The sequence below is a fragment of the Corvus hawaiiensis genome, chromosome 30 (assembly GCF_020740725.1).
Source record: "Corvus hawaiiensis isolate bCorHaw1 chromosome 30, bCorHaw1.pri.cur, whole genome shotgun sequence".
Lineage (NCBI taxonomy): Eukaryota > Metazoa > Chordata > Aves > Passeriformes > Corvidae > Corvus > Corvus hawaiiensis.
In genome coordinates, this window is record NC_063242.1 from 20,420,691 (window position 1) to 20,445,166 (window position 24,476).

The window sequence follows — 24,476 nt, forward strand, 5'->3', positions numbered from 1 at the left end:
GGTGACTTTACCTCTGCATCATCTGATTGTTTCTAAATGTACTTTCTTTTAATAAAGACTGCAGAGTAATTCATTTATGCAGCTTCTTTTCTCTTGTTTTCTGAACAGTAATGGTAAGATCATGAAAAATATTCTGTGGTTTGCATATTTAGAACACAAAGATGTTAGATTAGATTAGTTAGGGTTAGATTCACTGATATTGTTCATGAGATGTCTTATAAAAACTGGCATAGTGGTGTACAAAAAAAGGAGCCAACAGAGCAGAGAAGGCATCTAAGTGTAGTGCTTGGTGTTCTGATATGTCTTGAGCTCCCCTCCTTCAGTGCATCTCACCTTGTGCCACACTAACACAACCTGCATCACTCTTTGTCCTGCACGTTTCTCCATGCTGTGCTGCTCCCAGAGGGACAGTCTCCAACTGCTCCACCAAAAGAAGAGGAGGCAGATGTGCCTCTTGGGGCAACACAGATATTTGTGTTGGTATTCACTTGCCCTCTGTCCTGCTGCTTTGTTCGCTAGAGAATAAGGCAGCCAGAAGCTTCTCCAAGCTTCTCATGGAGAGTGAGGACACCCACCTTCTGTGCCAGTGGTGCTTTTTCATCTGAGACCATCTCAAGATTGAGTGGAAATGAGAGCAAGTGCAGCTGGAAAAATGTAGCGCTTTATTGACAGTTTGGAGAAAAAATGGTCTGCACACATTTGCACTGAAAAAATGCAAGCATGAATAGGACTGGAATAAGAGCAAAATAAAAATCAACAAATATCCCAAGACTAGAACTGGTAACCCAGAAGCATGGTGTACACTGGGATGAAGGCTTGAAATGGCTTGTTTATCTGTCTTATCATGTTGTGGTTCTAGTCTGCTCCTAAGGAACCAAACTTGGAAACTTTGATACCTCTGTCAGCTGGAATCAGATCCTTTCCAGGTCACTCCAGTCGAGTATCTGCCAGAAATCCTGGTCTGATTGTCTGCTTATAGTTCTTTAAGAATGAATATGGACCTGCCTTCCTCAAAGCTGTCTTTTCTATGTTGATGGTGATGCCCTGGGAGAGGGTGTGGGGTAATGGCACTGTAGCATGTTCTAAAGCAAAGTTTCCTAAAACGCAGGGTGTACATCCTGATAATGAATACTTATAAATCCAGGATGTGCTGTCATCCAGTAGCTGGAAGCAACATTTTAACATTGCTGGAAGTACATCCAGAGACTCTGCAGTGGATTCTTTCATCCAAAAGGCTGTACATAATTGCTGTGACCTTTTCATCCCTTTTTGCATGACCTATTGCCTCAAACTTCCCCTATGCTAAGTCGTTTACTTTCCTATATTCTTAGCCTATGTAGCTTGCCATGAATTAAGTCTGTATTTACTTCCCTCCTTCACCTGTTTCAGCAGATTTTAATGCCCATGGAAAGTGCACATTCCTTCTGAGACAGCTGCAAGGCTTGCCCCAAGCTGCTGCTTTGTGCACTCAAGAATTTTGTCCTTGCTCTCCTCATGGACCAGCTCTTTGTGCAGTGGTGTTCCTGCAGTCTGGGCAAATTACCCCTGTTTTTCATTCTGCCTTATCTGCCTCTTCAAACTGAGAGGATAGAGTCCTCTCATTGTCCCTGATGTTTGCGCTATTAAACCATACCTCTTTTTAGGTGGTTTCTGCTATTTCCTGTTCTACTTGCTACAGTGCTTCCAGTTACAAAGCAAACGTTCAGTCAGTGTGATTCTTGTTGCTGTATCTGTGCCTTCATCCCCTTTTCTGAAATGAGCTTTCCTAAACTGAGTAGGTGTAGGATACTGTCAAATGTGCAAGCCAGCCATATGAACAGTGCATCCCAGAAGACCTGTAAAAGTGTCAGTATTAAGCAGTGTGTACTATAATTCTGAATATAGGCTCTGATCCTTAGAATCATTTAGGTTGGAAAAGACCTCTAAGATCATCGAGTCCAGCTGTTAACCCAGCACTGCCAAGTCTTGGACCATCACTAAACCTTGTCCCTAAGTGCCACATCTAAACGTTTTTTAAATATCACCAAGGGTGGTGACTCAGCTACTTCCTAGAGCAGCCTGTTTAAATCCTTGACAACCCTTTTGGTGAAGGAATTTTTCCTAATTTCTTTGTACTTCTGTCCATCCTCTTCAAAAGTGAGTGTGCTTTTGTAGTATGGCTTCAGGAAGCTTAAGGCTGAGCCTGGGCAAACCTTTCAGAATGTATCTGGGCAGGATTGCTGCTTGGGGTTGAGCAGGTGAGCAGGTATTTTACGGAGAGCATCTTTGCTTATTTCCATAGTAGCCACCTTTATCCCTGCTCTTACCTTGTGTCACTTGTGAGTGGATAAAGGGGAGCAGCTGCATCTTGAGTTAGGGGAAGGAGTGTGTGGCACAAGCACCTGATGGACAGCAGATCTGCCTGCCCCATTCCTTGCTCTCAGCAGCTCTGTTCACTTGTGACTGCACACATCTTCCCACTCCCTTGTTCCAGCCTGCTTGACGCACTCGTGCATTTTTTTGACACAGATGCAAGACGGCGGTAGATGAGATGCTGAGAAAATTCAATACCTTTAGTATCAACTGACTGTGAGGAAAACAGCAAACCCTATGGTTTTTGTAGAGATAAAACAACCCTATTGAAAAGATCAAACAAAGAGCCAGCACGATTCCAGTGCGTTCTGGGTTTTACATAGTAATGACTGAAATTTTAGTTGTTCTGTAGTATCTTTTCAACAGTTACCATCTTTCCCTGTTTCATATAACTTCCTAACTCCCATATTTCCTCTCATATCTCAGGTAACAAGTCACTGTAACCTGATTCTTCACTGCTTGCCCTACCGCCTCCAACTCACATTTTCAAGCTATTTGTTTTCTTGTTCCTCTTAATGCTGCTTCTCTATGTAGTCTTCTGGACCCAGTAGTTCAAATTATTTAAGACCACTCTTGTGGCAGGGCAGAAGTTAATCAGAATCTCTCAAAAAAGCAAGCACAGGATGCTGCAATCAAAACAAGACCTCATTGTGATCAGTTGCCTTTTTTTATGAGCCTTCAGTGACATCCTAAGAGCTTCTGCTTAATTGCCTGATTTATATTATCTTTATTGTTCTGTAGTGTTTCTTACCTGCTTCTGCATGTTTTGAGAAACAAAAAAACCCCCCATGATTATCAAAGAGACATAAATTTTGTTAGCTGCAATGTAGCCTTGCAGATTAATCAGAGATTTGGTGTGTTACAAGTCTTGAAGAAAGTCAGGAATGGAAATTCCACAAAGTGTTATATTATTGGGTGAGCTAAAAAGCGAAGCAAATGCCTCTTTGTGATACTCATGTTGGTGTTCTGAAGGAACGTAAGAAAAGAGCAGCCGAGACACTGCACTGAATATCCTAAAACCATCTGGCTGAAAGATGATAACAACTACCTTTAGTGAAAAACATCCCCCCCCACAAAACTCCATTAACTCTGTTCCTGCATTTACAAATAGCCTTTTCTCAGTTTGTCTGAGAGACAGAGAATGGACATAGAACCAGTTGTAAGTACGGCCCTAGATTAGAAACTTGCTAACGGAGGAAATTTTAGGGCTGAAAGTACAAAAAGAAAATGATAGTGAAGATCTGGAGAGTTCTCTGCCAAGAAGTGTTGGGTGGACTGCATGATGAGATAGAGAAACCTGCCTGCTGATGGTCATTGAACAGTCTTCTCCCAAGTGATAGCATCCGAAACAAAACCTTATTGTGGATAAGGATAACAAAATTATTAAGGTTATTGTGGATAAGGATAACAAAATATTATTGTGGAATAGGTTGCCTTGGAGTGTGGTGCTGTAGTCTGTTTCTTGTCCTTGCAGCAAAATTAGCCTAGGCAGTGTCTGAAAGCACATGGAGAGCTTGATGCCAGACACCCAAGAACTGCCCTGGGCCTCCAAGTAAGGCAAGATGATGGGACTGCACAGGGGAATGCATGCTCCAAGTGTCCTAGAAAACACAGAAATGTATCAATAATGTTAAACAAAAAAGAAAAATGGTAAAAGGCAATACACACTCCAACACATAGGAAATGCTTAGCAAGAGTGGGCAAAATAAGGAGTCAGGAAGTCACGGTGCCCTGGATTTTTTCCTTGTGTGGAGCTAATTATACATTAGGAAATGTCAAGTATCAACTGAAGGATTTTTTCCCCCTCTTCCTATGGGTAGATTACTTTGTGGCTATCCTGGAAAAATGTTCTGTTGTTCTCCAAAGCATTTTATTGCACCCTTTTGGACAGACAAAGCACCTGGTCTTGGGGGACACAGCCCCTGTAGGGCCTGTTCTGCCACTGAAGCAGGTCTGGTGAATATTAACCTGAAAGAAATCTACAGTATTACACACAGCTCCATTATAAGTCAGGACTGCCTTTCCAACTAGTGCATGCTATTCTGCCTTTCTGCTGTTAAATCTAAATTACAACAGAGGGAAAAGTCAGTGGAAACTAATTGTATGGATAATTAAAACAGTTTGAAAGGAAGCAATTGCAAGAAGAGAAATTGCATTATAGGCAAGAGGAGACTATGGTAAATGTTTAAATATGCAGCCTCCAAGTGTCAGTTTTCCTCAGAGAATGTCCCCCATATGAGAAGTCTGCTATTCAGCTGCATTCAACCTGTAGGGCAGAAAATTTTGTATAGGAAAGGTAAAGGCTGGAGGCAGTAATGCTCATTGAGCTTCATGACAACCAGTGTGAGAGGCTTGGGATTGAAAGCAGATTTTTAAGGTTTAATTTTCATTTTCTTCTCAAGTTCCTTAAAATGCTTAAAGGGAGTGTGAAAAAAAATTGCAGTTCTTTCTTCCAAAGACAATGAAGGGAGAAGTGACTGAGAGCAGTAGACAACTTTCAAAGTACTAAACAGAGGACACAATGAAACCCAGTGAAACCTCGCTTGAAAAAGCTGGTCAGAAAACAAGAATGGAAAGAAAAAAGAGAAAAGTCATTTCAGTGGGATACGTGGCCCCACTAAAAAGGTACCTCAGTACTTAGTTCTTTAAAAATACACAGTAAAGGGAAATAAAAGCCTCAGATAGGTTTTGAGGTTTTTTTTTTCACAGATGCGAGCTAGAAAAAGGTAGACATTGAAATTTGGTCACAGTTTCTTTGACTTACTTTGAATTTTACTATTTGTTAATTTATTGTTTAGTTTCTTTATTGTGGAAGCTGATAGAATTGGGAGCTTCTGCCTCTTTTGTATGCCTATATTCCTTTCTTTTTTTTTTCCCCCTGCAAGTGTTATACAAATTCTTGTTCATCTACTTTAGTGCTTTTATTACTCCTGATGTACTTATTGCTGGATAGCACACATAACCCTTAGGCATACATTAAGTTGTCTTCAGCCTTCCCTGGTTTCCTTTCCTGCCAGTTCTTCTGTTAGTTTAAATATTTATTTAATCTGTCCTATACTCTATCTGCCTGTAATGTCATATGTGGAGACATCCTCACTTCTTACTTAATATTGAACTCAGTATATATATAGAGTACATATACTTTTAAGTCTTTCCCTTGTATTAATTATAACCAAGTCCAGGATTGTGGTGTTTAGCCACATCTGTCTTGCCAGCATTTCTTCTGAGCTCATTTACATCCATGGGGCTGTATTTATTTGTTATTGCATTGCCAAGACAATTTCTTGGCTTTTTTTTTCCCTAAGCATAAGTTCCTAGCATTCAAATGAAGAGAGATTTCTTTTCCCTACTCCTCAGATTTGTTTCATAGTACTTTAGTATATTGAAGTATATTTTATATTTAGTATATTGAAGTATACTTTAGTATATTGAAGTGCCTGCAGAACAGACAGTGGTAAGAATTTCTCGTGCCAGCACGATGCTGGCATGTCATCTGCTGGACAAGGGCCACCTCTCCGGCTTTGCTTTAACCTCAGTCCCATTACTGCTCTGTGAGCCCTGGCTAAGGCAGGTGATCTCATCTCTACCTGTAGAAAAACCTTCCCTGGTAAAACATTTTTTTGAGGAGTAAATGTCTTTAAGTAAATGTTGCATGTACTTTGTCTTCTATGAAAGTTTATACCAAATACCTGAATCCTGTGCTGGGTACTTTGTGACCAGACACAAAGGCTTTCATTTACAGCTTTTCCAAAGTGAACTGGTATTCAACTGGGTAACACTCTTTTTCCCTCAGCTTTGATAATACAGCCACCCTTTGCTGTACACATCATGGATTAGCTGCTGTGAATTAGTTGACTTTATTTATAGCAGTGTATATTTGTCATCAGTTGTGTTTAAGGGACTCTTCTTCCTTAGGGAAAACCTCGAGATTTGCATAACTTGCATTATTGAGGCTCTGATAAGGCAGGCAACCACATTATCATGTACTGTGTAACCAAAAGAGTTTAAAACCAATCTGCAGTATTGCTTTAAGTAAAAGTTTCAGCATCTCATAGCTGAAGCATTTCTTGTCTTCTTATACAACTTGAAATTTATTTTTTAATATTAAAGTGCCTCAAAAATGTCGTTGGTGTAACAGTAAAAATAGATTTTGCGTATTTTCTGAAATGTGGGGTATGAGACGTGAGAGAATTTCTGTGAGCAGGAAAAGAAATATTTTTCTCAGAGGATTGAGTGAAGAACAGAGAGGTCAATTTTGAAACCTTTCATTTTGTGTGATTACAGCCATGCTGCAAATGCCATTTCACTATAAGGAAGGACTTTAAAACATACCCTATTTCCTGATTTCTGCTGCAGGTCAGATTAACTAAAATGGTTATTGTGTCACCCTAGAGATTCTTGCTTGCTGCAAGACCAGACTTTAAACCCTATTTTTATTATTAAAAAGGCCAGCAGCAACAAAGACTATTTTACAAGTTCTGAGACGTTTTCGTAGCAATTTGATCTTTATACACAGGATTTTAGAACTCCTTGTACTGCAATTCTTAGCATATGTGAAAATTGGATGGGGGGGAAAAGAAGCATGAACATTCATTTGCCACTTGCCTGGAAGCCATCCCCTCTTAATGCCCTTCTTGGGGAACAAATTTTGAATGGAGCATGTGTTGGGTTCTTGTGTTGTGATGGAACAGCAGCATCTTTCAGCAGATGAAGTAAGTCAGGTTGAGGGGCAGCCTGCTAGTTTGGGGGTCTGATGTATGGTGCAGCTTCCCCCTGCTCCTCTGGAATTGCCATCACACACTTCTATCGTCAAGGAAAAAGATTCATCTGTTGTCAAGATAAGTTTGATGGTGTGATTTCACCTGGGTGTGACAGTTTCTCTTTGTATCCTATTGTACTCAGACATCCATGTTAATAAAACTGACCTCTGGAAGGGAAACTATGCAGCTTCTCTGTGTTATATTTTAATAAAGTGTATATACTACTTTTACTGTCCCTTGCTGCAGTGATCTTTCTTCCCTAACTTACATGCTACAAAACTAACTGTTAAAGAAAGATTTGACTGCACATAGTCACCTCTTGCTCTGCCCTAATCTCGTTTAGGAAAATCTGGCAGTAGTTAGCTAGCCAGTATCCTCGGGTATCCCTTGACATTATCTGCCTGTCTTCTCTTTATCCTGTGCTTTTAACTGCTCACACAATGTTTAGACATTTAATCTGCAATTTTTAATGGAACAAAACTTGATGAAAAGATGATTTTGCTGGCTTCAGCAGGGTAATTTGGATGCCTGCCCATATCGCTTAATGGGGATCTGTTGAGTCCATTATAGAAATTGAATGTTTAAATTCATTTGTCTTAATTATGTTCTCAGAAAAATCCCCGAGATGTGTAGAATGCAACAAGACTATGATTTTTTTTTCTTTTGCTCCAAACCCCTGGTGAGATTCTGAATGATTTGAAAAATCCTTTGACTAGCTAGGAGGTGGAAAATGTATTGGAGAGAGCAGATGTTGGTAATGACGTGTGATTCCGGCATTGTCTTGGGAACTGCTTGGTCAAAGATGCATCAATTCTGCTTCTGGAAAGCACATCTTTTTCATACAGTGCCCCAAGAGTCATCCTCTCCTTTGTTATTGGTAGGCTCTCTGCCAGCACTGCCCTCCAGCAGCAGTGCTCCCTCCTGCAGGGTGTCTGTGCCAGCAGCACGCTTGGTCCGCTTGAATTCCTTGGGGTAAATGGTGATGGTGCCAAGGCACTGCCCAGTCCTCAACCAGAGCAGCACCCTGGTGCTCCACCAGGAGAGCCTCAACCCGCCCAGTCCCCTCCAGCCCATGCTGATGCCAACCCCAAGCCCTCTTGGTGTGTAATTCATAGCTGTGCCTCTTGTCCTCCCACTTGACCATGGCTGCCCATCAACAGCAGCTGTAAAAAGGAGAGAGGGGCTTATTTCAGTGCTGCTTCAAGCCAGAGGTGTTCAGCAGCCACATCTTTTTGGCAAGTCTTAACTGCAGTGAAGCTGGTTGCTGTGTGTTTTGTAGGGCGTTATTTTTGAGAGAGGAGGGGGATGTGTTTCTAGTGATTCCCAGGGATGGAAGCACAAGGCTAGACTAATAAAGGCTTCTGTTTTGTTTTGCTTTGTCTTAAGTTTAATAGTTTTAAAAGTCCTTTTACTTTAAGTGTAATGGTTCTGAAATTAAAGAAAATCATCTTTCCCCTTCTGGTTTTCTTTTTCACTGGAGCCTTTAGGAATTTAATCTTTCCCCAGAGCAGTGCTGTGTGCATGGCACGTTGCAATGCCCCTTCTCATGGCAGGAAGACTCTGGTGTACATGTGACCATCGTGATGGCTGAGCTACACTGCTGGCAGGAAGGAGTACTTCACTTCTGCAGGGATGCTCCATGGCTGCCTGTAGGGAGGGGTGGCTCCAGGTGTTGGAGGCCTGGGCAGCTGAGGCTGGAAGTCAGCACCTGCCTCTGCCAAAAAATCTCAGCATTTTATTGCTGAGATTTAATGCTTATTCTGAGCATTTTATTGCTCCCGCTTAAGTAGTTTCTAAGCCTCAATCTTTCATAGTTTGTGAAGTTTCAAGTTATTTTTTTGATTAAGTTTCACTCTCCCTCGTCTCTGACTGGCTGCAGTGTGTTCCTGAATATAAAGATAAATTTTCAAGACTGAGATTAGAGGAAAGTGTATCTTGAACATTTTATGCAAGTAGGCTGGCTGGAGTTAACCTCAGACAATTGCAAAATACTAATAGTTTGAAAGTTTATAGTCTGTAAAGTATTCTTGAGAGCAATACTGTACACTTGGAAAAAACCAAGCTGAGTGAATTGAGTGAATTTTGATAAATAAGGTTTTAAGTGTTTACACTGCACACAAAAGCAAGCACAGTGTGTGTGGTAAGTGAATGATGGTATCTGGCATCGAAGAAGTACTACTGTGTTTCTACAACAAAAGCCTACATAGGGTGATCAAAGCTGACTTGCAAATAGTATTGTTTTTCAAACTGAAACATTTGTCTCAGCCTTAAAAAAAAAGAAAAACAAAACCCAACAAACCCCCCCAAAAGCTCTGTTCTCCACATATTTGTTAAAATCTTGCTTTCCCTGAATTCTGCTGAAAAACCTTAAGCATGTGAATAGTTTGAGTCTTCCAGGGAACATTGTCCTTTTAGGAATCTTGCCCTGAAATGCTGTTTTTTTAAATAGCCTAGTCACTGCAGTACTTGATGTGAAGCTGCCACCATCACTAAAGTCTATTTATATAAAGTAAAATAAGGCTTGTAGCAACACCCACCCAGAAACCACCCAGCCAAAAGCTCTCTTCCCCAAAACACTCCCCCTGAACCCCAAAGTATTTCTTTGTTGTGGATTCATCTTTATGTAAGTGGTAGCAAGTGGGGGACTTACACCATGTGGGTGCTGCAAGCTCAGTTGTTATCAGCTGCTCTTCTCCTCTCCAAGTGAGATCTCTGAGAGCTGAAAAGCAAGCAAAATCCTGGAGTGTTGCAAGCTTGGTAAGCAAGATATCTGTATTACTGGGTAAGGAAGTCCAAGTAATTCATTGGGTTCATGATGGGGGAGGGGAGGAGATTTGGATGCTTTCCTACCCATGGTATGGTTGTACTTTAATTTTTTTAAGACATGCACACACATCATGCAGAGAATCCCCATCTGAACAATCTTCTAGGTCCTGGGAATAGGGAAAGCATATTATATGGTATATATAATACATGTATATATACGTAGTGTATATATAGTATAGCTAAGGAGCTATACTAGTTGCAGGTCAAATCGTCCAAGGGTGGACATCAAACCAGAGGTTTATGTTTGGAAAACCTTCCTTCTCCACCCATGCTCCAAGTTGGACAGCTGGTGGATCTGGAAGCAGTGTGGTTGTATTAGCGAAGTGGCTGATCCAAGATAGTGAGTCTGTCAGCAGGTGTGACTGGGTTGAGCTCCAGAGCAGCTGGCATCTATAATCACTGAATAGAATGTATCTCAAAATACAGGAATAAAACAAATTCATTTTATTTTATTTTATTTTATTTTTACCTCTTTACTGTGGGTTTCTATCCCATCCCAAGTTTACCTAACCCAGGTGAAGGTTGTTTCTAATGATTTCTTAGTGTTCAGCAGTTTTAGAGGTGTGTGAAAATAAACATGCAGTGTATCTCTACCTTGCTGCAGATGTTTCCTGAACATCCAAATATGTACTGGGAAAAGAAGGACTAGCAGTCAACTGGGAGCATCCTGTTAAGTTGGGTAGTACAATATTTCACAATGGCAATATTGAGTGCTGGGTTCAGGTGAAACAGTACGAGGAAATTTGGTATCTTGTGCGGTAAGGAATTGAGAATTTGAATTAAGAACATGCCCAGGTCACAGAACCTGGTAACTTCAATTTTTGATACTAATCCAGCTTCGTAAATCAGATCAAGATTTTCTGTTCATCAGAAACAACAAAGCTTATGAAGTAAGGAACCAGCTGCAAGGCTTCTGTTAAGGCTGCATTGTGGTCTCTATAAAAGATGTTACTTACACAGAGCTGTCCACAGGGCTCCAAGCATGACCGAGTACTAGAATTTGTGAAAGTGTCTAGAAGACAGGGAAAGATGCTGTGAAATGCATTGTTTCAGTAGGAACTACAGAGCTGTCTGCTATAAAGAGAACAAGTCGTTTAGGATAATATATATCATAATTAATGTTGGTGTTTTCTTTTTAAACTAGAGGCAACAGTTGGAATTAGCACAGATGCAACAAAGAGAAGCCAACCTCACAGCTTTGGCAGCCATTGGACCAAGGAAGAAAAGACCATTGGATTCATCAAACGTTGGATCTGGGCTCGAGGTACAGCTGTGGCTTGCAGTGACTCGGATGGTGTTAATGTCTTCATACTGAATTACATTTACCTCTTCTTGTAGGAAGAAGTGAGAATTCTCTCACACAAAATGGTTTGTTGCATTCTGTAAGAAGCCTGGTTTGTGTGTTAGGTGCTCTAGAGGATTGTTTCTGGTAAATTTGATGTGTGTAATTGTGTGTTAAAGGAAAGACTGTGCCTAAAGGGAATGAAAGGATGACTTGGAGAAATTCCCATCTGCAGTGGAAGGTAACCAAGCTGTGGTGGCCTTCCACAGAGCGTAGTTGTCATGGCCCCTCAGCTGAACTCACAGTGGGTGGTTTGGATGGCTTTTGAAATGGACCTTGATTTGACATTTGACTGTGGACATTTATCCATGCACAATGCATAGGGACTCTTCTCAAATATCTGAGTTCACCTTGGCTAGGTTCTCCCAAAAAGCAGTAAATAAATCAGTAAAGCTAGACCATTCACTTCCTGCAGTGAGCCAGATCGTCATCTCTGGCTCATGTTGAATATTGAAAGTGCTTTTAACAAATCTTTTGTGAGCAGATCTCTTCATGTGCTGGAGAGTAGCTGCTTCTGGTATCTGGGAAGCTTTTGTGGCTGCAGAAATCCATTCTGAGGAAACAGCCTACTTCTGTTAGAGGTCATCATCTTTGCTGGAGATGGGAGAAATTAGCGTTGCTGCCGGTTTGGCCCCTCTTTGTCATGAAGCCTGGATATTGCTCAAGTGAAAGGCCAGTTGGCCTGATATAATCACAGTGAGCAGGAGCCTGCAAAGTAACTCCTGTGTAGAGGCAGTGGTGGTAAAGTTGTCCTTTCTCATGAACCTTAAGTGTTTTTCATTCTTGTTGTCTGGGAAGCTTAAATAGATGGTAGGATTGAAAATACTCTGTCATTTTTGCACAGCAGAGTCTGGGAGGACCTTGTCCTCAGTTATTTGCAGTGTAACTGAGACAGCGGTGGCATCTGTCCTGTAGTTATTTTCTTCATCCGGACTGTGACAAGAGGCCTCGCTGAGCAGGTGAGATAGACTTGTTTCAGTGAATCTTTAATTTATTTTTTCCCTGACATGGATACAGAATTAGGTCTTTGAATACTCCCTGTTAACCACAAGTGAAGGGAAGTAATCTGTCTCTAAACAAGCTGCAGAAAGCAGTGTTCACAGCTTTTGAGCAGCTTTTCTTCTCTTCTTTGAAGTTTTCTAATACACTTTCACATGAAGCTAAATGTATGGTTATTTTTTTTTTTATAATACCACTGGAAGAACTTGAAAAAATCAGTCTAGCACAAGAACAGTTTTCCCCATCCTCTTCTCATCTTCCCCCAAGCTTCTATCGAGTAACTATTCCTGTTCTTCGTAGTGGTTTTCTGTAATTATTGCCAGATTTGTTTCTGAATATTTACAAGTCTGCCTGTTCAGTACTTTGCTGTTATTTCTCATCATCTGTGGTACGTCTGCTTTATTAAAAGCTTCATGAGATTATGCCAAATCAAGATAGATAACAGTGTTGCTGTTGAAAGCTGGTGATCCGTTATTTAGATTGCTACTTTAAAAGAACGTGGACACGACACTCCTAAAACTGGCCATAAACCTTGATAGCATTTCATTGTCACAAATTTCCCTGCTGTATTTTAAGCATAGGTTGCCATGTTAGACTGAATTGTAAGGGCAGTAGGTGAAACTGATTCTGACAGTGAAACTATTTTTGTGTCTTGCATGCAAGCTCGCATTCCAGTGCCTAGTACTTAGGCTTCATGCTACCAGAAAGCATTTCTCTGCAGACCTTTTTTTTCTATTTTGTGAAATTATGCAGGATAGCAATCCTTGAGAATGATGTTTAGATTTAAATGTTTTAAGTGTCCCAATATATCCGAGCAGGATTTATAAAAGACTTAAGACTTCTCATGTAGAATAAAGAATGGTTTCGACAAACACTCTCTAGTTCAAGAAGCAGAGCATTTGTAATACATTCATGATAACATGGCAAAACATCCTGAGCAGTAAACAACATTCCATTCTTCAGAGATGAAAGGAGGTCTTTGAAACTGAAAGCAAGTACAATATGGCCTTAGGCTGATACACATTTGGGCATCTTTAAAATCATCTTTTTGGGCAACCTGTCTGAGAATAATTTAAACAGGCAGGATGTGCTTTCTCATTTCAAGTTGCAAATACAGACAAAATACAGACAGCTTTACTCTCAAATAATCTTAAATGTCAGAACTTCTAGACTGTGTAGTGGCAAGGAGTAAATCTGTGCATAATACTCCTGTGACCTTTTATTATTATTATTATTATTATTATTATTATTATTATTATTTTTAAAGCCTAATAACTTGGTAGACAGGTATGATGGAAGAAGTTATTCCTGAATATGAATGATATTTAACATTATTGTGTGAAATCACTAATGCTAACTGGATTAAGATTTTTAACTAAGACTTCAACTTTCTTTGGATAATGTTCTTTGTACAATGTTTGTGTCTCTTAAGGCCATGTAAGCTCTGTACAGTTTCTTTTTATGGTTGCCTCCCGCAATAATTAAAGGAAAGGAATTGTTTCAAGCAATTATTGATGCAAACTGAAGCCTTAAGGTATTTGGGCAGACGGGGAAGAAATAGTCAGTTACAATATGTATTAAAAAAGTGAAACTCTGTAAGCAAATTTGTCATATATTTGCCTTTCTTTATTCAGTACCAAAACCTAATGGATACTGGGAAAGTTCAGTTCAGCAGACTGGGTTGGTTGGATCTGCTGCCTACTGTTGCAGTAAATGTGAAGGGCTAAAACCAGCATTTTAGGGAGCATGGTATGCTAACTTATCCACAAACAAGTATCTGTGTTTAACTGGGATGATTCTTTGGCTTGAGGTTTTCTATTTCTCCACACTTTGGCACCTGGCTTTGCACCTCTTCTGAAAAGTCTTTTTCCTGGATAGTTGAGCACACAATTCCTGCAGATTCATCTTATTTTGATCTCTGAAACGGGGCTTTCTTTACTTGGTCTTTCCAGGAGACCCATTATGGGTCATTTTAATGTGGTAACTAGAACATGTGATGACGCAATCATGTGCTTTCCAGATAGAAGCCTGCTTGTCAGCAGCCTCATCACCTCATAGTGTAACAAGTACAGAAAGAGGCTCTTGTCCAGAGGAGTGCCTGTCAACTAATTTGGACCTAAAAGCAATATAAAAAGAATAAACTATATCTTGCCATGATTGCTTATGAATCTCTAAAGATGAAATAGCAGTAGGGACAAATCCATGATGATCATGGAATGAAAAAATAAGGCTAATGCTCTAGGCCTGATTAAAAAAGAAGAAAAAAAGAAAGAAAAGGCATCATTATAATGAGAATTCTTTTTCCTTTCTTGTTGGAAACACTAGTTTGGGTCGTTTTGCATGTTCTCTTCACTTCAACTTAACATTTGAATGGTATTGTTCAGAAAGAGTAATTCGAGAAAGCCTTGGTAAGAAAATCCCTCTATTGTGAAAATGTGTTAATTGGTGCTACTTGCAATCCAGAGGTGGCAATATCTTCATCTCTCTCATTCTTATCCCTCTGGACACTTTTGGATACAATGAGGGGGAGAGGCCTTGGGATTTGATTTATATGTGACTTGAGGTTTGTGCATTTGTTATCCACCTCTCCTCCGCCCCTAGTCTGAGGGCATGTGGTAGACAGTAATGAATTAAAGGGTAGGAAGAATTGAAAACTTAACTCATCTTGGGAAGGGAGGACACTTCTAGAACAAATAAGAAAAAAGTAAACTTGAAACCACAGACTCATTTTCCCAATTCTTTGTTCTGTTTCATAGCTTTTATTGGTTGGTAACATGCCCCATAATGTTTTCAATGCTGATAAATAGTCAAGGATTTTTTTCTATTTTTTATTAAGTTTTAGTGCTTTTCTGTTGACAAAGCCATTTTGGAAACAGCTTTGTCTCATTCCCACTGTAACTGGAAGCTTAGAAATTTGAAGACTACAGTTCTGAGTCCTTAAACTTTCTTTCCTTCTATTCAGAGGTATCTTGAGTGCAAGGTCATTTCTGGCCTTGAACCGAGAGCTGTGTATTTGTGCAGAATCATGCAACAGGGAGGAAAAAAGTCGACAGATGTTTCTGAAAGTAGACTCAGAAAACTGGCTGTTACACTTACGGTCATTGTCTGAATACTGTAGTTGGGCCCTTCTACTTTGTACAGGAAAACTTAGTTGGATGCTTGTACTTCTGTGTAATTTTTTGGGGTAGACTACTTGCTTTGCATTACTTTTCTGGCTCCATGATAATACATTAAGTTCTTGGAAGTGATGCAGGCTCTCCTGCCCCAAAGTGCTGTTGGTGCTGTGTTCTCCCCTTGCTTTCTTCCAGGTTGGTTCCACTGACTGACTTGGGGGTGTACATCTCGTGTCTTTTCTTTTTTTTTGCCAGATCCAATGGCAAAGGAAATTCCTCCTTCCAGACACTGCTTGTGTCTGTTCTGTCCCTTGCCAAGACTGGCTGATCTGTTAGTAAGTGTGGGTCTTGCCTTGTCACAGATAGTCTGGCTTTGCTGTGGAAACTTGAGCTACTGCAAGTAGTTGCTACATAAGTGAATCATGCAGCTGATAACGCTGTGGTCAGTGCAGAGTCATTCAAGTACTTCCTTTCTGTCAAACTCCTAGCCTGCCCAAACTATTTAAAATAAAGTGATACTTCCAGGGTTATGCACATCTAATACAGCAGTCCACACATAAGCTTGCATTCTCCTTCTGCAAAGAAGTTTGGCAAGCAAAAATGGGAGAAATGCCTTGTTTACCACAGTGGTCATTGTTCCATTTTTATTATTGACTGTGGGTGGAGGAAATGAACTTGTCATCTTCTCTTGTGTCTGCCACATCTGATCATTGTTAGCAGAACTTAAACTTACCCTTCTTGCTTTACAGCTTTGGGATGCTGGTATGTATGTTGATTAAATGTATTCTGTACATGGTGTTTATTTAAGCTTTGGAAATGTTCTTTAGGTTGACCAAGGAAGAACTAAGCCTTTGAGCAACAAGTCCTTTCTGCAGGATGGAAGTAAACCCAACTCTTCCAAGTGACTGGGGAAGAGACATGATTTGTTTTTTCTGGCTTTTTTTTTTTCTTTGCATTTGCAGAAGGGGTGTGTGTAGTTAAGGAATATATAAGTTTATGCTCTTAAAAGTGATAACTGTAGAAGCTACTGCCACCTTTTTGGCCATAAACTGTTGTGATGAGGGAACACACTAGCATAATTCATCAGCTTCAGTATTGGTGTTAATGGGCACAATTGTGTCTAAGTGTGAATTTAAAGGCATGAATTGGCTCTGTAACAAATGATAGGTTTGCTGCTCCCTGTGCAATGACTACAGGGCCTCGTCTTTGGCATTGGTACATGATAGTCTGCTACAGTATTTTCTTAGAAGCTGCATAAAATTAATTTGAAAGCAATCACTTCGAATTGGACTACTTATATATGTAGGTGTTTCTAACCAGGCTACAAAATCTGTTTCTACACTTCAGTGGTTTCCCTCACTTTCTCTGTGTCTTTTTCTCTCTCTGTCACCCCTTCTCCCAGCCCACAGGTCTAAAGTGATACTGGAGGGTGAGGTTTTTTCTACTTTGCATATGCCTAATGTATGCATACTCTTGACTTCAATTTCTGGTTCTTATTTAAGCTCTTGGACAACTGAAGTGCCTATGGCATGGTGGGTAAGAAGGGAGCTAAGAGTTACTGCAATTATAAAATGTCTTCAGCATCTTAGTTATCTGTTTCAAGATCTAACTAAGCACAGCTCAGTCAGAGAGAGAGTTTCAGTTTCTGTGCTGAATTTCCTGGCTCCTGTCAGTCTAGGCCATACACTTGATCTGAATTTTTTCCCCGTGTAAATAGGCAAAAATATTCTCAACTGTCATTCACACACTTCAGAAATACAGTTCATTGGCCCATATCGTGCCTTCTGTGTGCTAGAGATGAACTTAATTCTTCTTATATGTGAAAGATATCTGCAATTTAAATGACTAATTGCATTGTAGCTTTAGGCTGAACATATTGGTAACGCACAAATGTTGATGACATGTGAAGGGTCAAGAGATTTATAATTTAGTTGACAATACATTGCTTAAAATGCTGTGGCAAAGAGCCAGAAAATTTCAGCTTAATAATTGTCTATTAACTAACATGACATATTTGTATAGTATTCATTACCTCCAGGTACAGATTAAGCATCTGATGTACCCATACGAAGTGACATGCATACATGAATCTTGGGCATAATAGTGAATAAACTGACATTGCATTCACAGTAATTTGTTTCAATATGTAAAACATGTTGCCTACATCTGAAAGGACTTGTAGGAATGTTGCAGTGAAATCTGAAGAAAAATTGGTAGTTGAATGGAGTTTTCTATTATACAGATCTGACAGCTTTGTGAGGCTTTTTTCTAGGCTGCAGATAACATCATAAATACACATTTGTTTTCAGCTGCACAAGAAGCAGCCTGGATATAGAGATCTGAGTCTTTCAGCCATTGGCTTGAGCTACTCTAATGGTCTATAAGGTTAAAAAATAAAATAAAATCCCCAGACCCCAACCTAACACAACCAACTTAATTTAAAAAAAATAATCATATAAATATTGAGTCATGTAATATTTTAGTGTTGTAAATGTGGGAGTATTTCTGTCAGACCGAGGTTTGTTAGAATAGGCAGCATCAGTAGGCTGGCTTGTCACCAAACTACTATCAACTTCTTTCACTTTGTTTTCTCTGGCCTAGATTAGGCACTTGTTTGTACGAGCAAAAATGTCACAATTTTGACAGGGTCTGTTCCTTTCCCCCTGGCTGCTGGGGGAGACTCAGTAAGTGCTTGAAAACAATGTGTTAATGGTTTTTTAACCCTTGTTTCCTCTTATGAGACAGGAAGGTGTTCTGTTCTACAGCTGGGAAACCAAGTACAGCATACACTAGGTCTCAGTGACCTCAGTGTGACCACACGTGACAGAGATGGGGGTTGAACTTGGATGCTTTTGCTTCAGTTCACTAGGTGCTCTTACCACCTTTCAACAGCATCTCTGCTGCACACCGCTGTCATTTTTCATTGTTTGGAGATGTCATTCAAAAGTGTCTCATGACTTTGCTTCTTCCTGCTGGTGGTATTTTTATAATGTTCAGCAGAGCTGCAGTAACAGTTCCCTCTCTTGGGATCTTGGCTCTGGGACTGTGATATGTTTATGCCACACCAGAAATTGAAATGAGAACTCTTGGCTTGACTTTTAACACTTGACTGAACACTTTTCTCCCTTAAAGTGCCTCCCTCCCAAGAGTTTAAAATTTTGAATTTTGGTTGGTGTGAAGTCATTGAATTTGGGAAGGGAGCATGTACTCCACCAGGAACAGCTCCCTGAACCTGACAAGAACTTGGTGGGGAGGAAGGTGTCTGCAGACCTCTCTGAGCTTTATGTCAGAGCCTGTAGAATAGCTCTGAGCAGTTTTGAGATCCTTGTCAGTATCCATGATCCAAACTTGCAGATGCCATGCTCCAGATACCTTGCAGACTAGAAGCAAGGTGGTAATTGTGCCTCTGTATTAACTTCACTCTTGCGTTTTCAGAGAGTTGGTATTTAATTCTCCATCCAGCCACTGGAGAGAGCTCTAGAGATCTTAAAACAGGTTTTCAGAGCAACCTCTGGAAAAAACTGGCTGCTCACCAGCTTGGGACTACAGCAGGAGCTCCACAATGTGTTCTGCTGCCAAGATCAGTGAGTGTAATTGATCTCTGTCAGGTGTGTATAAAAGGCTCTAAGGGTGACACTGTGCTGCTGTGGAAAAGTTGCTGATGGGGCTCAGTTCTGAGGATAGTTCAAAAGCAGCTCTGCTGCCGTTGTGACCTCTTGGGGCTGGTTTTAAGCTAGCTGGTGGTCTCAGTACTGGGAAGGGGGGTTTACAGTGGTGCAGAGTTACACTGCTGCAGTGCCTTACCTGGCTTACAAATTGGGTCTGTCAGCTGAATCTGCAGGCAGAATCTGCACTGGTAGTCGGCCCTCCTGGGCTGCATGTCTCTGTGTCATTTCCCTTTTGGAAGGAAGGCAGGGTGGTGAGGGTTCAGTGAAAGGCAGGAACTATAGGGTAACAAAAAAAAAAAAGAGAAAAAAAGAAGTTGCTAGTTAGAGCACTAGTAATTAGATGTTGCAGAAGGGGGATGCAGGCTGGTTGCGGTACCCTTTGCTAGCATTGATTCTACTAAGATGGATTTTCTATTTGCTTATCTTTGTACTTGGCTGTGACCTGGTTGAAAAGCAGCACTTTTCACTTCCCCTCGAAATAGACAAAGCTGTCTTGGGGTATGCTGAAGACTAGCAGTGAAGAATCCCCCAAAACAGCAAGACACAAGTGGTTGCTGCCCAAATGGGAGGAATATAATAGAGATGTTGGGGAGCAAGGAGTGGGCTGGTGTTTTTCAGGTCTCAAAAGCTTTGTGCTTTCGAGGAAGGGGTATGTGAGATCTAAAGGAGAGGATGTTGCCTAGGGCCAGACAAGGTCGAGCTCCTGCCCAATAGGAATTTGCTCAAGTGGAGCAGCAGAGGACCCTCCCCTAAAGTGTCCTTGTGTCAACTTGAGAGCTCAGAGCTGGGCATTTCTTAAGTAAAGTCTTGGACATTACCAGAGGTGCCTGTGATGGTTCTTTGGGTTATGCAGATCTTGGGCCACTGCTTGGTCCAAATTCTAAAACAAAACCATGAAAAAACAGTGTTTCAATACAACTGTGGAAGGCAGTAGCTAAAAGGAGATAGTGCTCAGCACTGTATAAATTTACTTAAAAGTGGGTTCCCCAACGTGGTCCCTATCTGGACTGGAATGACCTAGGCTGTCTGTTGGCTTCTTTAATTTTAAACCATCATGTACTTTGAGAGAAGGACCCTTTCCTTTAACTTGTGCTAGCAGCTGTTGGTTGTTGAAGAGCTCCTGGCCCCTGAAATGCTGTAACCCAGCAGCTTTGATAAGGCAGAGTGATGCTGTGGGAAACTTAGAACTGTGAACTGGCTGTCTTAGCAAACAAGGGCCCTGGATAAGCTTTGGCTTCGGATGTGGTATTACAGCATAATATCGCTTTATGTCTCTGCACTGGGCATGATGGGTAAGAATTTAAGAATAAACAAATCCATAACTCTGTCTCAAATGCAGGCAGCTTGGTGCTTCTGCCCTGTTGTAGCATCTTGCAGCTACAACAGCTTCCAAAGCAGGCTGGGGGATTTGTGCCGTCTGTCTCCTTTTTGTAAGAGTGAACAGGATTGAGGTGGCTTTGTTTGGTGTCTTTTTAAAGGTAAGACTTCTAGTCTAATGACTTATTTAGAGAGAAAATACTTTCACCTCAATAAAGTTCTTTGAATTATAAAGGACATTGCTGTTGGGTTGCTGAAAACCCTTGGGGTTTGTTTCATTTATAACATTGCCTCGGGCCTTCTGCTGCATCCTGTTGGACTGACCTCCTTTTCAACCCGTGCTGGCAGCTGCATTGCAGAGCTGTCTTTTCCCTGGATCCTTCAGGGTTGTCATATGACAAACTTGAACTGTGACCCTTTTGTGTCTTACCAGGACAGCAGTGCCCTCTGTGCAATGTGGCCAGCAGTCTTCCCCACGCACAAATTTGTTCCAAGCCATTTAACAAACTGAAAGTTTCAAATGATGGCATTTCATAGTGTTTAATAGTATTGACTGTAAAGCAAATGAAATGGTGCTGAATACCCTGCGTGCTGCTTGTAAAAAATACAGCTTCCATTTCTGCAATGTGCTCTGGGTTTCTGTGGCTAGCGTGTGCTCTCCGGTAAATCTATTTTTAATAAATTTCAGTGCTTCCATCCTAACAACAGTAGCATTCACTGCTATATGTAGTCCAGTACTGGTATTAATTTCTAATAAATGGGGGGGGTTTATACAGATTTCTCTAAGCAAAGTGGGCAAAGTCATTTTGCTGAAGTCTTGCAGAGAGATTTAGGGTAAGAATTGATATAGTTAACACTGCATCCAAGCAACACCATCTCCAAGTGGTGTTGATGCTGGCAGGCATTGCCTTGCTGAAGTTACAGAGACTGAGCACTCGTATTTGTACAAATTACATTCATTACCAAGAACCCTCCAGTAGTGGTAAGAGACTGGCTGTGCAGCACAGATTGGCTCCAAGATAAGTAGCCAGTCTATTGTGCAGCTCATGGTAATCTTCCTCTTCCCCACCCCTAATAATAAATCTTGGGGCATTTTGGAAAGCATGGGGGTTGCTTGTTCCAGGAGCTTGAATGTAAAACTACTGAACATCATCATCTCCTACCAACTGTATTTTCATAACCAAGCAAGGCAGCTGACTGAGATGGATAGGCTCAGATACAGTGCTCTGAATATCTGGATGCTTTCACTGAGTAATTGTTGCTCCCTTAAAGGGCAGAGCACAGATAATGGCCAGGATGAGAGTTTCTCCTGACCATGTTCCAGAGGGAAACCTCTGGAGCAAGTGGTAGTAAGAGCTGTGCACAACCTGGGGCTCCACATAGGTACTGTGCTAGTACCTTCTTCAGAGATGGCGTGTCCTTTCTCAGTGCAAGTCTGTTTAGCAGACTTCAGTGAAGTGGCAGTTATTTATCTTACCATATTAATATAATTTTAAAGAAAGAAATAACTTTGTGATTGCTTTGACTGAAACAAACCATCAGCTGGCAAGTGCTTGCTTTGTCTTTTTCAGTATCTAATGTGAAAGGACTTTTGGACTGCTGATTTTCAACATGGAAAGCTGAACATCAATGGGCTAGTTTTATACAAGTAGGCAGTATAATCCAACCAGTTTAGTTAAAACTTGTATTTACATGAAATTCTAATGTTTCTGATGGGTTTTTTTCTTCCTCTCTCCCCCATTTAGGGTTTGAATGGCAATAGAATTGCTCCGGGTTCATCAGGTTTTAGCCTTACGAAGCAGATGCTCTGTCCAAGAGTAACCCGTGTCTGTCTCAGGGACTTGATATTCTGCATGGAACAAGAGAAGGAGATGAAGCATTCTCTACACTTGTACCGTGCTCTTCTGAAGTGATTTGAATCTTGCATTTCACCTTGCTGTCTACTGCCAAAGAAAACACTGAAGCATTGTTGCACTGTCTTGAAATTCCAGTTTCTGGAAAATGATCCGTTGTAAGGATAACTCTTGTTTACAGATGAACATTTTTATTAAATACCTAACTTAGCACCTGTAAGGTTTTTAATAATACTTGGCTTAAATCAGTCTGTAAACCAGTGAAAACACTGAGCTGCACACATAAGCACCTACCTGCTTACATTTAACTGTCTTACAAGCTCTGAGGGCTTGATGAGTGTCCCTAGTTTATGTATGTCACTTGCTTCAGTACTCCAGAGTCTGCAACATCTGTTCTATGTGTGCCACATTGGAAGTGCCACCTTCCAATTCAACCTTCTTTAGGGAAACAAGTATCACTATAATGGCACAGTATAGCATGGCAACTGTCTTTAATCATGAACCAGCAGTCAGTAAACATGCCTGTCTGACTCAACATCTTCTTAGGTTTTCTGGGTCTAGAATTACTACTGGATGCTTATTTGTGGAGATCAAAGTAGCAAGCAAAACGAATGAGGGGTCCTTTCTACCCCACACTTTGTCTCAATTGCCCTCAGCCTTTCCTCTGAGAAAGTGACTGGGGGAAGGAGGACAAATCAGTCATTCTTGTGATTGAAGTACACCACACAGTGTAGTTAGGGCATACTTGGATGCTCGTGGAAAATTTGGAGTTACTAAAAATACAAGGAGTGAAAGATCCTAAAAAGGGAGGGTAAACAGAAGAAACAGTTTATTTTTCTGTAGTTACAAAAAATAGCATTGAACTTGAGCATAGATGTGGAAAGATATTAACAGAAACAACCTGTTCTGACTAAAAAAAAAGAGAAAAGTTGAGATGCATTGTAACTCTGGAGCTGAAGACTCCTTGGAGAGGAACACTGTTTGCAAAGCACAGGATTCACTGCTTTAGAATATTGATTTAATACTTTAATGTGGTGTAACAGGGAAACTTCTCAGATAAAAAGTATTTAGACAGTTGCTTTGTTTCCATTTAGTGAGGAGGAGGACTCTGGGTTATAAAGACTGTTAGAACAAAGATTGTCTACTTGCTGGTAAAGACTGCTTTGTGGTAGAAGGAAAACCGTCTGGGTTACCCTTCTCCCCAGCCTCCAAACATGTTGCCTTCCATGACACAGCACTGTATAGCATGGCTGTTTCCCAGGACTGGTGGGAAAGGCCCTGATTGCATTCACGGAATCACAGAATATCCTGAGTTGGAAGGGACCCTCCCAGGATCATCAAGTCCAACTCTTAAGTGAACAGCCTGCACAGGGATCAAACACAGAACATTATTAGCACCGTGCTCTAACCAACTATTGAATGGCTTCCTGCTGAATTTTTTTTTCTTTGAAAGAACAAACTTCCCATGGTTACTTGGCATGCTGCTTCAAAACTTGAAGCAACTATTCACACATCCTCCGCTGTCAGAACCTCTGCAGATGGTTACCAAATTCACTAAGCTGTGAATCGGTTATGTTGGTTTTTGTTGGAACAGTAGTAAACAAATCTAGTAAATGAATGCTGTAAATTATTTATATATGTATATATAGCATATATATATATATAAAAGAAAAGCAGTACTTTGACTATAGTTTGCAAGATATTGATGGCATCGGGCAAAATTGTTTTGTATAATTAAATGCTTAGCTTTACTTTTTATGTAAAGTGCAGCATTTTCCATATTTGTGTACTGTATCTTATTGATCAGATGTTAAAGATTATTTTAAATACTGCATTAAAGCAATTATTTTATTAAAAATAATAAATTGGTAACTTTGTTTCCTTACGTGAGAAGTTCAGCATCTGAAGCTGTCAGCACCATGACTAATGGTGTGACTCCAAGAGCGAGCCCCAGCTGTCTGCCCATTGCAGGAGCTGGCACAGTTTCCTCATGTGACATATTAACTAAGAACATCTCTGTCTGAAGTGGTTTTAAACAGAAGTAGGTGACAGAGCAAAGGATTGCTGGAAAGGGGAGGGGTGGGCAGGGAGAAAAAGCAACCTCTCATGTCTGATTTCCTCCTCTCAGTCAGCACAGAGACTGGGTTGTGGGATTTTTGTTAACAGCTGGGCACAGGTGAGAGCTTTGCACATGTTCTGGGAAGCGAAAGCATGAACTGTGTCAGACTTCAGCAATGTGCTGTGGA

At 40.7% G+C, this 24,476-nt stretch overlaps 1 protein-coding gene across 1 annotated transcript in view; it reads left to right on the top strand.

Annotated features, from left to right (window-relative positions):
* The window catches only part of TAF4B (TATA-box binding protein associated factor 4b), a 73,995-nt gene extending 49,926 nt beyond the window's left edge, over positions 1–24,069 (top strand). Inside the window, exons 14-15 of the mRNA XM_048289170.1 lie at positions 11,083–11,202; positions 22,123–24,069. Coding sequence (XP_048145127.1) covers positions 11,083–11,202; positions 22,123–22,290 — 288 coding nt within the window. The 3' untranslated portion in view covers positions 22,291–24,069. The remainder of the gene's footprint in view (positions 1–11,082; positions 11,203–22,122) is intronic.
* The last annotated feature ends 407 nt before the right edge of the window (positions 24,070–24,476 follow it).